The sequence below is a fragment of the Hypomesus nipponensis genome, chromosome 14 (genome assembly GCF_054491055.1).
Source record: "Hypomesus nipponensis isolate SF chromosome 14, ASM5449105v1, whole genome shotgun sequence".
NCBI lineage: Eukaryota > Metazoa > Chordata > Actinopteri > Osmeriformes > Osmeridae > Hypomesus > Hypomesus nipponensis.
Genome location: NC_140374.1, coordinates 3092501 through 3106927, shown reverse-complemented (window position 1 = coordinate 3106927; position 14427 = coordinate 3092501). Strand labels below are relative to the sequence as shown.

The window sequence follows — 14427 nt, the reverse complement described above, 5'->3', positions numbered from 1 at the left end:
TAAAACAGAGCAGACACACACATACACACACAGACTTACAAGAAGGTACTGCCGTAGCAGTATACTCTGGGTAGTGCCCACAGCACAGTCAGCTAAGCCCAGAACAAACAGGGAACAGACACATGCAAGTGTGCACGCGCAACCCAGCAGCCTGTTATATAAGCCAGCTTCGCACGTTTGCCATCAGGTTATGCAACAGGTGCACATGTGATACCAGGAGGTTTCCATGACCGCAAGACAGCCTGGCCAGAGCACACACACACACACACATACAGTGTAGGCATAGATTCATTTACAACCATTCAGACACAGACAGTGTTTATGCAAAACACTGTCATGTCAGACACAGATAGTGTTTACTGAACCTATGAGTGAAGTTAGCCAGTGAACTCAAGTTTACCTGGGGCTTTGTTAAACCCCAACCAGGTCTTGTTTCTTAGATATCTGTGTAATCACCCTAAAATGCCACCACACCAGGTACAAATCTACCTCCTTTCAGCTGATAAACACTGAAATCTACGGTGCTCCCAAGCTGATAGAGTATGCTTGAAATGCACCAATTTGAGATGTTTACACACTTGATTTTATGTAAGTTTATTTGTTACTAAACTATAACAGCGACGCATGTCTTTGAGCCCTGGCTTCTGAAAGGGAATCACGACGTCTGGAACACCTCTGACTCTCCGCCGCTGAGATGACACGGCAGACGACAGTCACACATTCCATCCTCAAATCACTTTTCCACAGCAATGCCTCTCCTCATTTAGTGATGTTGTAGTGACTCGGTGAATAAGGGGCTCACCATATACCCTGGGATAGGGGCATTGAAAAAGGATGTGGGATGGAGGCAGGGTTGGGAAGCGGGACTGAGGTAGGGCTGGGGGGCGGGGCTGAGGTAGGGTTGGGGGGCGGGGCTGAGGTAGGGTTGGGGGGCGGGGCTGAGGTAGGGTTGAGGGGTGGGGCTGAGGTAGGGTTGGAGGGCGAGGCTGAGGTAGGGTTGGAGGGCGGGGCTGAGGTAGGGTTGGTGGGCGGGGCTGAGGTAGGGTTGGAGGGCGGGGCTGAGGTAGGGTTGGGGGGTGGGGCTGAGGTAGGGTTGAGGGGTGGGGCTGAGGTAGGGTTGGAGGGCGGGGCTGAGGTAGGGTTGGAAGGCGGGGCTGAGGTAGGGTTGGGGGGTGGGGCTGAGGTAGGGTTGGAGGGCGGGGCTGAGGTAGGGTTGGAGGGCGGGGCTGAGGTAGGGTTGGGGGGCGGGGCTGAGGTAGGGTTGAGGGGAGGGGCTGACCTGTAGGAGGGAGACGGTCCACCTCCATGATGAAGTCGTCTTTGAGGAAGAGGAAGCCGACAATGGAGAAGAAGTACACGAGGAAGAGGGCCAGCACGGCCGTCAGGATGATCGAGCGCCCGTTGCGCGTCACACTCTTAATCACGTTCAGCAGTGTCTCCTCGCGGTTCACCAAATCAAACAACTAGGGGCGCACACACACACACAAATACACACAAGGAATTAGATCACTTATTGGCATTTCCTGCATTTGCAAAAACATGACTGAGAGAAACCGCAAAAAAAAAAAAAAACACAGCCAGTGTCTCGGGGCTGCATGTCATTATTTTGGGGTGACTCCTGCCCTCCGGGGGGGGTTAAGGTTCTGTCCCAAAGGCCCACAGATCAAGGTTCCTCACCAGGAAGCTGTAGAAGAACTCATGGATGAAGAGCCCCAGCATGCAGACAATCACGTAGGTGACGTGGTAGAGGAAGAGCATATCCAGGATCACTGCTCTGTACCCTCGCGTGAACGTGCCCTGGTTCCCCATGAAGCTCACCAGGAACACCAGCTTGTTCAGGAGCTAGACAGGAGCACAGCAGGGTCATCTAACTGGTACACTTAGCTGGTTAGGGTTCTATGGTTAAGGTTTTTTTTAGGTTAGCGTTTCTTGGCTAAGGTAAGTTGGTTAGGGTTAGGTGGTTAGAGTTTGTTATTTAAAGTTAGTTGGGTAGGGTTGATTGATTAAGGTTAGGTGGTTCAGGTTAGTTGGTTAGGGTTGATTGATTAAGGTTAGGTGATTCAGGTTAGTTGGTTAGGATTGATTGATTAAGGTTAGGTGGTTCAGGTTAGTTGGTTAGGGTTGGTTGATTGATTAAGGTTAGGTGGTTCAGGTTAGTTGGTTAGGATTGATTGATTAAGGTTAAGTGGTTCAGGTTAGTTGGTTAGGGTTGATTGATTAAGGTTAGATGGTTCAGGTTAGTTGGTTGGGGTTGATTGGCTGGATGGTTGGAGCTACGTGTGAAGGGGTCAAGGTTGGTCAAGGTCAGGGGAATGGAGTCAGTCGGTCAGGGATAGTGTGTTTCTGCGGGACTCACGTTGGCAGCTCCCAGCAGCTTGAGGCTGGGGCCGAGGCCCAGGGTGTATATGGAGCGGAGAATGACCATCACCAGGAAGGGAACTATGCCAGCTGGCTTGGGCAGGAGCAGCAACATGGCTGTGCTCACGCCCAACGCCACCCACAGCAGCAGCGACACCAACGGGGGCAGAACACCTGGGGACAGGGGGGTGAATTTCAACAATGATATCGAGCAAAACAACAATGACAGCGACGACTGTTAGGGTCGAAACACATCAGCGCTGTTCGAGGAGAATCTGCGATTCATGAATTATTCAGGTCGACTTGAGCGCTCCACTTGGCACTTCAACGTGTCTCTGCTTCTAAGAACAGGCAACGCTTACAAATGTCAAAATAAATTATTTATCTTTCAGCCACCACAACTATAGCTGTACTGTCGGCCAGTGTTGCATTTGTAGCAATCAACAAGTGTGCCATCTCTGACGCTAGCGTTATATGTTCCTTGTCCCACGGGGACTCAAAAAAATGTCACGTGTAACGTTCATTCGACATTAAGAAACGACAGAAATGACATGACCTCCAAATGGCGTTACTCTCGGTGCATTTCAAAAGGGCATTTGTGCCATTCCTAATTGTGTGTTGCTCTACCCTGAATGACACTGCAGAGTGTTGTGTGTTGCTGTGTGGCCTCACCCTCATCCCCGTCGTCACCAAAGGGGTAGAAGAGGGCCACGGCCACGTTCACCAGCACGGCCAGGTAGAACGACACGCTGCCCCACAGGGAGATGTGCCGCGCAAACCAGAACATCGCCACATTTTCTACACACACACACACACACACACACACATTGTTCACATGTACGGCCCGCACAGCAATGACCAAATACACGAGCGAAAGCCTGAAAGAACACTCAAAAAGAGTGACCAAACCAAAAGGGTAACCGGACTAGCAGCTAGCATTTGTATGCTAGCTGCTAGTCTGTTCTTTTTGGCAACAACACGTCCACTCTCTAAGGGTGCCGTTATTCCGGTGCCACGACGACGGCGGCAAGCAGGGTCTTACTGCGGATCTTCCTCTGCCACTCCATCTCGTTGTAGAGGTCGTCGAACTGGTTGAAGAAGTCGTTGACTTTGCTGCCCTGGTCGTCCCTCTCGGTGGTGGTGAAGACGCGGACCTTGGACTCCTCCGTCAGGTACTCACAGATGTTGGGGACGGGGAACACAATCTGCTCCATCGTGCGGTCGTGACGCACAATCTGGGGTGGGGGCACAGACCCAGGGGCATGTCACCGTGTGGTGAATATGACCTTTCTAATGTTTCTGTTGAATGTTTAATTAGAAGGTCGCGTCCACGTTGGAAGGTCACATTTCTCTTAGATTGAGGGTGTGATGGAAAATGATAAATCCTAAAGTAACCATTTGTGCTGCTTAATACTTTTAGTTTACACTTTAGTTTACAATACTTGGTGACATTGCTTCTTGTGTGCGTTTGCGTACTTAAAGCAGCAAATCAGTTGACGCGTTTGTCGCTTGTTGGTGCCCCCCCCCCCCCGGCCTACAGTACCTCGATCTGGGCGGTGTGGTTGGCATAGTAACGGAGGGCGTCTTCCCCTTCCTGATCCGTGTCGGGTCCAGACGCAGGCCTCAGACTCTGCTGCAGGCTTTTACTGTGGCGGGCGAGCTGGGGAGCAGAGGGACATGGGGTCAACTCCCTGCTGCCCAGCGGGTTCAGGGTTCGCTCTGATTAGCATGGCCTGAAAAGAGCTATGCGGTCGAGCTGGGGTAAGCAGCCGTTTCCAAGATTCCAAAAGCTTTGCTGTCCATTTATTGAATTTCATGAGCAAATATTCCTATTAGATATCATAACATTATAATATTATCTGAATAATATGACGTTAAGTGTCGTATTTTTTATATTTACAGAGATTTGATTTGACATGGTGGATCAAACCCCTATTTGATGAGTCTACAGGCCTCAGCCGTTTGATGTCTTGGTGACCTTTGCTGTGTGAGTGCGTCAGTCTGTCCCTGACTGGAAGTCATGTTGAAACTAGTCCGTTGGTGGAGACAGAAATACCCTGTCTGACACCTTCATTTTCTGCAGAAGTGAAAACTCACCAGATCTCTCTGCCACAGACAGAACAACATCCCCTGTCTGACATCACACACACACACACACACACACAGACGAGCCCCTGTGGTAGCCACATACAGACACTCACTGGAACAGAGGAGGTGATATTCTGTCGCACTAGTCACAGTCTCTCTCTCTCCCTCTTCACACACACACACACACGCACGCACACACAAACCCAAGTCCACAACACACACAAACACACGCACCTGGTGTGCTAGGATGTAGATGTTGTGTCCCACGTCTATGGGGTTGATCAGGTCTCCAGCACTGTCATCCTCCACCTCGCTCTCCAGGCCCTGGGCGTAGGCCTCCTTCATCACATCCACCTGGAGAGCACAAGATCACACCATGAACGCACACACACACAGTGAACATCAGTACGTTCAGTCCAGGTCTCTATGGTGACAGTTACTCACCAGTTCATTGGGCCTCATCTTGAACAGAATCTTCTCAGCGTTCTCACTGTCGTGGCGGCTCTCCATGATGGCCAACAGGAGCTTGGAGGCGTTGTTCTGGGGGAGGACCAGAACATGACAGTCCCAGTCAAGCCATGGCAGCTGCGTGCTAGCCATGCTACTCATCTGTGGACTTCAATGTCACCTTCGTACAGAGACGTCCCTAAGAAACCTTGGCCGGGTTTCATAGATTTTTTAAGAAGCTCTTAACGCTAAGATCTTCTTAGGAACGTTCTAAGAGCGCTCTAGAACGCTCTTAGAACGTTCCTAAGAAGATCTTAGTGTTAAGAGCTTCTTAACGAATCTGGGAAACCCGGCCCTTATTGGTGTGAGTGTGTGTGTGTGTGTGTTTAATAGGTGTGGTGTGTTTTGAGTATTTCTAAATGCTTTGTGTGATTGGGGTGTTTGGGTATGCCGTGTGTGTGTGTGTGTGTGTGTTTGTGTGTTTGGGTATGCCGTGTGTGTGTGATGAGAAGCAGACCAACCTTGAGTCCCATGACCAGGTCCAGGCGATGTGTTTCCAGGGGGTTAATGGAGTTGACGATCAGAGCGATGATGATATCAATGCCGTTGGACTCGTGTTTGGCTATACAGGACTGAAGAGGTGAAGAGGAGCAGGGGTCAGGGGGTCAGAGGTCAAGGGTCATCTAATGTGTGCTTTATGTGTGCCTGCCTCAAATTACAGTACGTCTTCGCACCATGGACACACACACACACACACACACAGTACCTGGTTCTCATGGCATGGTCCTTGACAGTACTCTGTGAGGGTCTCCAAGGTCTGGCGGACCAGGTCCACGTTGACCTCGTTGATGTACAGGCCCAGAAGCCCCAGCCCTCCAGTGGTGCTGCCACAGATGCAGTCCAGGAACTGCAGAGTCTTACACACTAGGTTGTAGATGGTCTTGTTTTGCTGGTCCCGGAGAAAGTTCTGGAGGGGAGGGAAGGAGGACAGAAGGGGGAAATGGTGAGCTGGTGGCTTCAAGCAGAAAGGGAACGCTTCTCTGTAAGGCAGACTGACAGACAAGCATGTAGACAGGGAGGAAACCAGCCAGACAAGCGAGGCGGTCGAGAGACAGACTGAGAGACAAGCAGTGAGACAGGCTGGAAGACAGAGACAGACACAGGGAGATAGACATGGAGACAGACAGAGACATGGAGACTGAAGTGGATAAATATGTACTACGTTTGATCAATTTCTCAACATTTGAAATGATGTAAATATTTTCGTGAGCTCCCTTGTATTGTGAAATATACCAAGTCTTGAAGTGAAGAATATTTATAAGTCTCGTGAAGGGCTAGATCGTAAGTCCAAACAGACGCACTTGAACTCAGAGTTTGATGCAAAAGTTTATTCAGACACAAACGTATCTAAACAAGTGAGTGCGTTCCCGGGAGCAGACTGGAACATTCTCCGGACATTCCTCTTATATATCAAACCTTATCACTTCTGTAATTTTCTGTTGGTGCAATACTGTTTGTCACAGATGCATTATGCATTTCTCACCCTATTGGTCTCTTACCCTAGGGGCTTCAGATTACAGTCACATAGAAAACGCTCCTATTTTTGAGGCTTGCTCTGGCCTTGAAAACCAGCTGCACTGGGTTGCTGAGCGTAAGGTCGTAAATCTGTCTCATGATATCTGGGCCTTGTAGTCCATGATATCTGGGCCTTGTAGTTTTCTATAGTAGAACCATATACACACAGTCTTCTCTCGCCCTCAGCCCCTAAATATCCAGATTTGCACTTTGTAGACATATCTTCTACATATTAGTGGCAATACTAATCAGTCAACAGCTTTGCATCTGGTTTTCAGTAATATAGCATATAACGGTAAAGTGATTAAGAGGTTCATTTTCAATAACATAATCCATAATCATTACCCATCTTCACAATTACAGTGTGATGTTTTTTCTACAATATGACTGACATTCAGAGAGACAGACAGGCAAGAAGACTGACATTCAGAGAGACAGACATGGCAAAAAGACTGACATTCAGAGAGACAGACAGGCAAGAAGACTGACATTCAGAGAGACAGACATGGCAAGAAGACTGACATTCAGAGAGACAGACAGGCAAGAAGACTGACATTCAGAGAGACAGACATGGCAAGAAGACTGACCCGCTAAAGAGACAGACAGGCAGCGAGGGAGACAGACAGTACCTGCAGGTGTCTGTTGTGATTCTCACAGAGCAGCTGCAGGTAGCGCAGGATGGGCTTCATGATGGTGATGGCTGGGCTCATCTGGGTTTCCTCCGCGGCCTCCTCCACCCCTGGGCCCTCCGTGGCTGCGACGGGCCCCTCCAGGTCAGGGTCCAGCTCCTTCCGGAAGGCGCAGAAGGCCTTGGAGGTGGCAGAGGACGCTTCCCTCAGCTGACCCCTCATCTCCTCCCTCATGTGAAGCCCTGACTCCCTCCCTGGGCAGAGGGGGGGGGGGGGGGGGCAGATGTCTGTCAAATACCACCGCTAGGTTCAAATACTTGATCTATATCATTGACCTGAGGTTTCTGGGGCAATGCATTCCAACTAGTCTATTAACCTGAGACTGTATCTGTGTCACAGTAGCTTTTATGAACTTCCATTGGGTGTGTGTGTGAGGAAGAGGGGGAACATGAGACAATGTTGCTTTGATACACATGCTGTCCTGGACATGTGAGGGCAGGCATGAGGTCCAAATAGGAACAACAAAAACAGCAGATAAACACATCACACACTCCCAGTCCCAAGTCATGGAAGCCCCAGGGAGAGCACAAAGGTTAGTTGAGTCACTCCCCTTGTTAAGAGTACGCACGTCACGCATCTAAAAGCCCATCTCTCTCTCACCCCTCCCTCCCTCCCTCCTCTCCCTCCCCTCCCCTCCCCTCCCCTCCCCTCCCCTCCCCTCCCCTCCCCTCCCCCCCTCCCCCCTCCCTCCCTCCCTCCCTCCCTCCCTCCCTCCCTCCCTCCCTCCCTCCCTCCCTCCCTCCCTCCCTCCCTCCCTCCCTCCCTCCCTCCCTCCCTCCCTCCCTTACGAGTCTTCTGCACTCGGAGCGTGCCGGGGTCCACGTCCTCGTCCCTCTTCCTGCTGGTGAGCTCAAACATGTTGACCGACACGGTGGCTCTGATCTCCTGCTGGGCCGAGTCCATGTACTCGAAGAACACCTTGAAGAAGCGCTCCGACTTTGACTGCTTGTACAGCTGGCTGTAGAAGGAGTTCTAGAGGGGACGGAGAGAACGTATTGATTAACTGTGTGAGAGCAAGAGTGAAAGAGAGGGCAATGGTGTGGTGCACATAAGCCCCCCTCACACACACACACACACCTGGATCTGCGTGTTGCCGCCCTTGAGCAAGGCGATGCCGAGGCGGATGCTCTCCTCAAACACCCGCAGGCTCTTGGTGCTGACGATGAGGTCGATGACCAGCTCAGTGGCCCCCACGCTGTCCAGCAGACACTGGATCTCCACCACGCTGGCACAGGGCTTGACCGGGGCCTGCGACAAGGAGCCTGCTGGAGGGGGGGGAAACCCAGGTACACCGTGACCACGACTTTGCCTCCTGAGGCATTCGGACACGCCTTTCACGCCCGCTGGTTTGCTTCTGTCTACTGTGCGGACATGCTGTGTCTCTGTTGTTTTTGGGAGTCCTGGAGGCCAAAATGTACTGCTTTTTTGTGTTTACTCTCTATTGAATGTCAAATGCACTGCCAACATCATCTCAAGGTTGATTGTTTTGTCGTGCAACTTTGCTACCTGTTTAGTTTCATGACGCAATCATTTTGCAGAAGTTATTATGCAGCAAGCCAATACAATGTCAGATGTGTTGGAAGCGAATCCACAACTATTGTTTGGCCAGAACAATGCTTTAGCCAACCTCTTCCCTTGAAGGTCTATCAAAAAAAAAAAAAAAAAATTCTGTGGTCTCTTAAGAGTTCTACTGTGTCGTGTTTTTCTGGATTGAATTTGGTTCTGCTCGCTGGAGTTCTGCTGTATCAGGTTCTACTGGGTTGGGTTAGGTTGTCCTGTGCTGTGTTGGGTTCTACTGTGTTTTACTGTGCTGGGTACCTCCACAAGATGCCCCAGTGCTGGTCCCGCCCCCAAACTCAGTCTTGGGGTGAACCTTCTGACTGCCGAAGTAGCGTGTGAGCAGAACTTTCCTCAGAACGTTCCCCTGTAGAACACAAAAAGAGAACAGTCAGCCTACAGACCCTGGACCGGTCTCAATAGGCTTTACCTGCTCCCACTACCCCTCCCTGCCCATCCATGGCCCTTGTCCTACAAATAACTAAAGGGCACTTATTTGCAGCGCTAATGGTCTTACAGAAATGACACATAGATACGTGCACAAAGCGGCGACACTGGGAAATGTACGCACGCACAAGAAGTGTCCACCAAATAAAAATGCTTCCTGTCTCTAATGTCGGCCAGGAGTGGTTAGCCAGTGACCACAGCCAACAGGCTAACACACACACACAGCCAGGCTAACACACACACACACACACACACAGTCAGGCTAACACACACACACACACACAGCCAGGCTAACACACGCACAGCCAGGCTAACACACACACAGCCAGGCTAACACACACACAGCCAGGCTGTGTAAACGCACACACACAGTCAGGCTAACACACACACACACAGTCAGGCTAACACACACACACACAGTCAGGCTAACACACACACAGCCAGGCTAACACAAACACACACACAGCCAGGCTAACACACACACACACACACAGTCAGGCTAACACACACACACAGCCAGCCAGGCTAACACACACACACACAGTCAGGCTAACACACACACACACAGTCAGGCTAACACACACACAGCCAGGCTAACACACACACACAGCCAGGCTAACACACACACACACAGTCAGGCTAACACACACACACAGCCAGCCAGGCTAACACACACACACAGCCAGGCTAACACACACACACACACAGCCAGGCTAACACACACACACAGCCAGGCTAACACACACACACACAGTCAGGCTAACATACACACACGCACGAGCAGAGCAAGGCAAACACACCCCTCCCCCCCCCCACACACACACACCCACCAAGCAATTATACATGCTCACACACACACACTGTGAGAGGGGGAGAGCGTGTGACTAGTTACATAACACCTGGGGGTGGGTGGCAGGGAAAACACGAGGGAGAGCATGCAAGGGAGCAGAGCTGAACTAGTCTCTCTCTGTCTGTTCTCTCTGGGGAGATCCCCCCCTCCCCCCCCCCCCCCTCATAGGTTCACCTGTCTGGAGAGAAGACTTACTGAGGTCAGCTCTCCTCTGATTGCGTAATCAGAGTGTGTGTGTGTGTGTGTGTGACGGTTGCATTCGTCTGGCAGGTGAGAGACCTGTATGCACCAAAAGCCCTGAGCACCCCGAGGCCCTGATAGGACCAGGATGGAAAGATAGACGGAGGGGGCGAAGGGGTCACCTGGTCTCCATAGAAACCACCCCATGACGGACTTCGGTCACATGGATAGGGCAGGACAGAGGTCATAACCGGGCAAAACAAAGAGAGCAGAGAGAGAAACAGAGAGAGAGCAGAGAGAGAAACAGAGAGAGAGAGAGAGAGAGAGAGAGAGAGAGAGAGAGAGAGAGAGAGATAGAGAGACAGAGATAGAGACAGAGATAGAGAGACAGAGACAGAGACAGATAGAGAGAGAGAGGAGAGAGAGAGAAACAGAGAGAGAGAGAAACAGAGAGAGAGAGAGAAACAGAGAGAGAGAGAGAGAGAGAGAGAGAGAGAGAGAGAGCGAGAGAGCAAGGCAGGGAGAGCAGCGTAGCAGAGCGTATGGGAGAGGTTGAGCGGAGGGCTCTTCCTGTCTGGCCAGAGGAGAGCAGGGCTGCTGCTGTTCCCGTCTCAGTAAACACTCCAGCTCATCTGCAGTCACAGGACTCACCCGTCTGCCTGTGCTGTCTGGAATGAGTCGTCACACACACACACACACACACACACACACACACACACAGCCTTCATGGACTGCAGGTGGAGATCTAATGAGATAACTGCTCTTATTACTCAGCTGAGAGGAACAGCTCCCAAACTTCTCTCCCCCTCCTCCCCCAGGGTGCTTCACTGCGCAGGCCAGCCCTGCAGAGGAGGCAGCAAGGCTCAGGATGGAGGGAGCGTCGTGCCAGCCTGCCTCATCTGTCTGCTGCTGCCTGGAGCAGAAAATCTCTAGTCAGGTGACGTGAGGACAGAGGGAGAGCACAGAGGAGTGAGAGGAGAGAGAGGAGCAAGAGAGAGGAGAGAGGAGCAAGAGGAGAGAGAGGAGCCAGAGCAGAGAGAGGGAGGAGACAGAGAGAGCGAGAGAGAGAGGAGCGAGGAGCAAAAGAGAGCAGAGAGGAGCAAGAGGAGAGAGAGGAGCGAGAGCAGAGGGAGAGGAGACAGAGAGAGCAAGAGAGAGAGAGCGAGAGCGAGCGAGAGAGAGGAAAGGGGGGAGTGCGAGGAGGAGGATGGGTGAGCTCCCCCATCCAGCACGGTGACCAGACAGCGGTGGGCTTTTAAGATGTGCGTCGGCACGCCACACTGCGGCTCCAGCGTCCAAGGTGGAGACGAGCGATAGATACTACCCCCCCCACATCCCTGATTCCCCTTGCCGACCCCCCCCCCCCCCCATCCACCGCCAGCCAGTCCACAGAGAGCTGCACTTCTGGCATGGGCATGGGAGCGAGACGTGTACAAAATCAGGCGAGGCTCTTCAGTGCTTGTTAAGAGGGTCACATGACTGGGAGCAGCCAGGCCAGATGACCAGGATCTGGTCTGGAGGGGAATCAGTCAGGCAGCCAGCCAGGCAGCAAGCAAGACCAGCCACGCAGACAGCCAGCTAGAATAGTTAGGCAGCCAGCCAGCAAGCCAAAGGTGACCATGAAGGCCAAATACCAGGAAACATGAATTTGTGGTAAAAGTTGAACGAGGAGAGGAGGGAGGGGTTAGGAGGAGAAGAGAAAGACGTTTGGAGGAACAGAAAGAAGGGGATGACATAGGAGCAGCTAAATTGACTCGAGCAGCTGGCACGAGCGCTATAGCAATGCCGTGGTAACGCCGCGGCAACACCGTGGCAACGTGCCACCCCAGCAGCAGAGGGAGAGTTACACAACATAGGAAAGAGGTGTGGCCTTTCTGCTGCTGCGCTTCCTCTTAGGCCCGTCACACTGGGGATTGGTCCGTGGACCAATAAGGACCACACCTGGGGCCAGTCCTATTTACATATACGGTCACATATTTGGGTGAACTTGGATTTGTATCACCCACATCTGTATGTCTGTCTGTCTGTCTGTCTGTCTGTCTGTCTGTCTGCCTGTCTGTCTGTCTGTCTGTCTGTCTGTCTGTCTGTCTGTCTGTCTGTCTGTCTGCATGTCTGTCTGCATGTCTGCATGTCTGTCTGTCTGTCTGTCTGTCTGTCTGTCTGTCTGCCTGTATGTCTGCCTGTCTCTCTGCCTGTCTCTCTGCCTGTCTGTCTGCCTGTCTCTCTGCCTGTCTCTCTGCCTGTCTGTCTGCCTGTATGTCTGCCTGTATGTATGTCTGTCTGTCTTTTTGCAGATATAGCAGACACGGCAGACAGATGTTGTACATTATACTGGTAAACATCTACCCTGGCAGCACACACACACACGCACACACACATACACACGCACACACACACACATCTAACCCCTTGCAAAACAAATGCATCAGCAAAACAAATTAGACCTGCATGTGAGAGCAATTGGTGAGGTTGGTGATGTGGAGGAAAACAGCAGGTAAACAACACGAGCGCACAGACAAGCCTTCAGTGACGGGCCCCCATCCTGGCGAGGGAACCCGGAAGCAGTGCATGTGATTGGCTAACGTGATTAGCTGTAAGGGCGAACACACACACACACACAGCCTGAATAAGGTTGATAAACAGGAAAACATGACGAGGACTAAAAGACAGGTCATCTTTTCAGACACAAGACACCGTTTGTGATCCCCATCCTGGCCAAATGATATTTTGCTTCATCAGCAAACAGCAAACATCCCTGTGTGATCACTGGGAAAGAAGGGAGACCCTCCTAACCCTAACCTGCTACACCGAATGACATCTACTGGTCCGGTACTGGTCCTGGGGGGGGGGGGGGGTGATGGTAGTGTCTGCTTAATGTGCCAACCGATTCTCCACTCCACTCCAACCTATGCCCTCTGAAGTCCAAGCGTAAACAGGATGTCGGACTACGTGCCATTCTGTCACCATGGAGACCAAATCACACAAACGTCTGAGGGAAAGCGAGAGATAGTGACCGAGCGAGAGGGATGTGGAGATGGCCGCTTGTGAGGCTGACTGGTTATGTGGCTGGTTATTGGATGTGACTAAGCAGTGACTGGTTATGTGGCTGGTTGTTGCATGTGATTGAGCAGTGACTGGTTATGTGGCTGGTTATTGGATGAGACTAAGCAGTGACTGGTTATGTGGCTGGTTGTTGCATGTGACTGAGCAGTGACTGGTTATGTGGCTGGTTGTTGCATGTGAATGGTTATGTGGCTGGTTGTTGCATGTGATTGAGCAGTGACTGGTTATGTGGCTGGTTGTTGGATGTGACTAAGCAGTGACTAGTTATGTGGCTGGTTGTTGCATGTGACTGAGCAGTGACTGGTTATGTGGCTGGTTGTTGGATGTGACTGGTTATGTGGCTGGTTGTTGCATGTGATTGAGCAGTGACTGGTTATGTGGCTGGTTGTTGCATATGATTGAGCAGGGTGATGGGCTGAGTTTGTGGTCACTGTATTTAGGACTTTTGCCTGTTAATGTTACTAGTGCACTGCCCTTTGGCGGGGCCGCTAGTGTAGTTGGCAGCGCCCCCTGTTGGCAGCTTGAGAAACTCATGTCTCCCATCGTTGAGTGCAGCCCAACATGGCGGCTCACATGCATATGTATTGACGCTATATTTCTTTCTTATAAACGTGACTTGCTCATCCAAACAACTTCACAGACGACACCGCACAAACTTGGGTCCTGATCAATACACCTGGAAAATGTCGATTTCATATGGTCCCCCGATTCGTAAAACTGTTGCGCCAAAGACAGACACAGACAGAGATTCCTGCCTTTACAGTAAGATGCATCCTCCGAACAAAGCAAATTCCTAGTAAAAGAAAACCTACTTGTCAATAAATCTGTTTGGGATTTTCCTGCTAACAAGCCGTGACCCTCACCAGTAACTCACACACTGATAGATCCACACCTCCACACACCAGTAACTCACACACTGACAGATCAACACCTCCACACACCAGTAACTCACACACTGACAGATCAACAGATGTCTGTCTGTGTGTCACAACATGTGTGTGCAATCTTCTGTGAGTGCACGTGTGTGTTTTTGAGCATATGTGAGCAAGGATGTGGGTGTGTACTATGCATGTGTGTGAGAGAGCATGTGTGTGTGTGTGTGTGTGTGTCTGATAGCTTAGCAACGAGTCAAGTAATCTGCAAAGCTGCTTTTACAAAGGCCACTGGTGTGAC

At 51.2% G+C, this 14427-nt stretch overlaps 1 protein-coding gene across 4 annotated transcripts in view; it reads right to left on the bottom strand.

Moving 5' to 3' along the window:
- Nucleotides 1–14427, bottom strand: part of itpr2 (inositol 1,4,5-trisphosphate receptor, type 2) — a 51073-nt gene that overhangs the window by 11454 nt on the left and 25192 nt on the right. For 2 of the 4 annotated variants that reach the window (XM_084673140.1, XM_084673137.1), the window contains exons 38-51: nt 8976–9081; nt 8235–8422; nt 7946–8129; nt 7098–7351; nt 5660–5860; nt 5415–5525; nt 4891–4986; nt 4681–4800; nt 3902–4018; nt 3401–3593; nt 3031–3156; nt 2357–2532; nt 1678–1842; nt 1280–1463 (exon numbers count right to left, since the gene is read on the bottom strand). In XM_084673140.1, the coding sequence (XP_084529266.1) occupies nt 1280–1463; nt 1678–1842; nt 2357–2532; nt 3031–3156; nt 3401–3593; nt 3902–4018; nt 4681–4800; nt 4891–4986; nt 5415–5525; nt 5660–5860; nt 7098–7351; nt 7946–8129; nt 8235–8422; nt 8976–9081 (2221 nt within the window). The remainder of the gene's footprint in view (nt 1–1279; nt 1464–1677; nt 1843–2356; nt 2533–3030; nt 3157–3400; nt 3594–3901; nt 4019–4680; nt 4801–4890; nt 4987–5414; nt 5526–5659; nt 5861–7097; nt 7352–7945; nt 8130–8234; nt 8423–8975; nt 9082–14427) is intronic. The other 2 variants (XM_084673141.1, XM_084673139.1) reach the window with 1 other exon arrangement.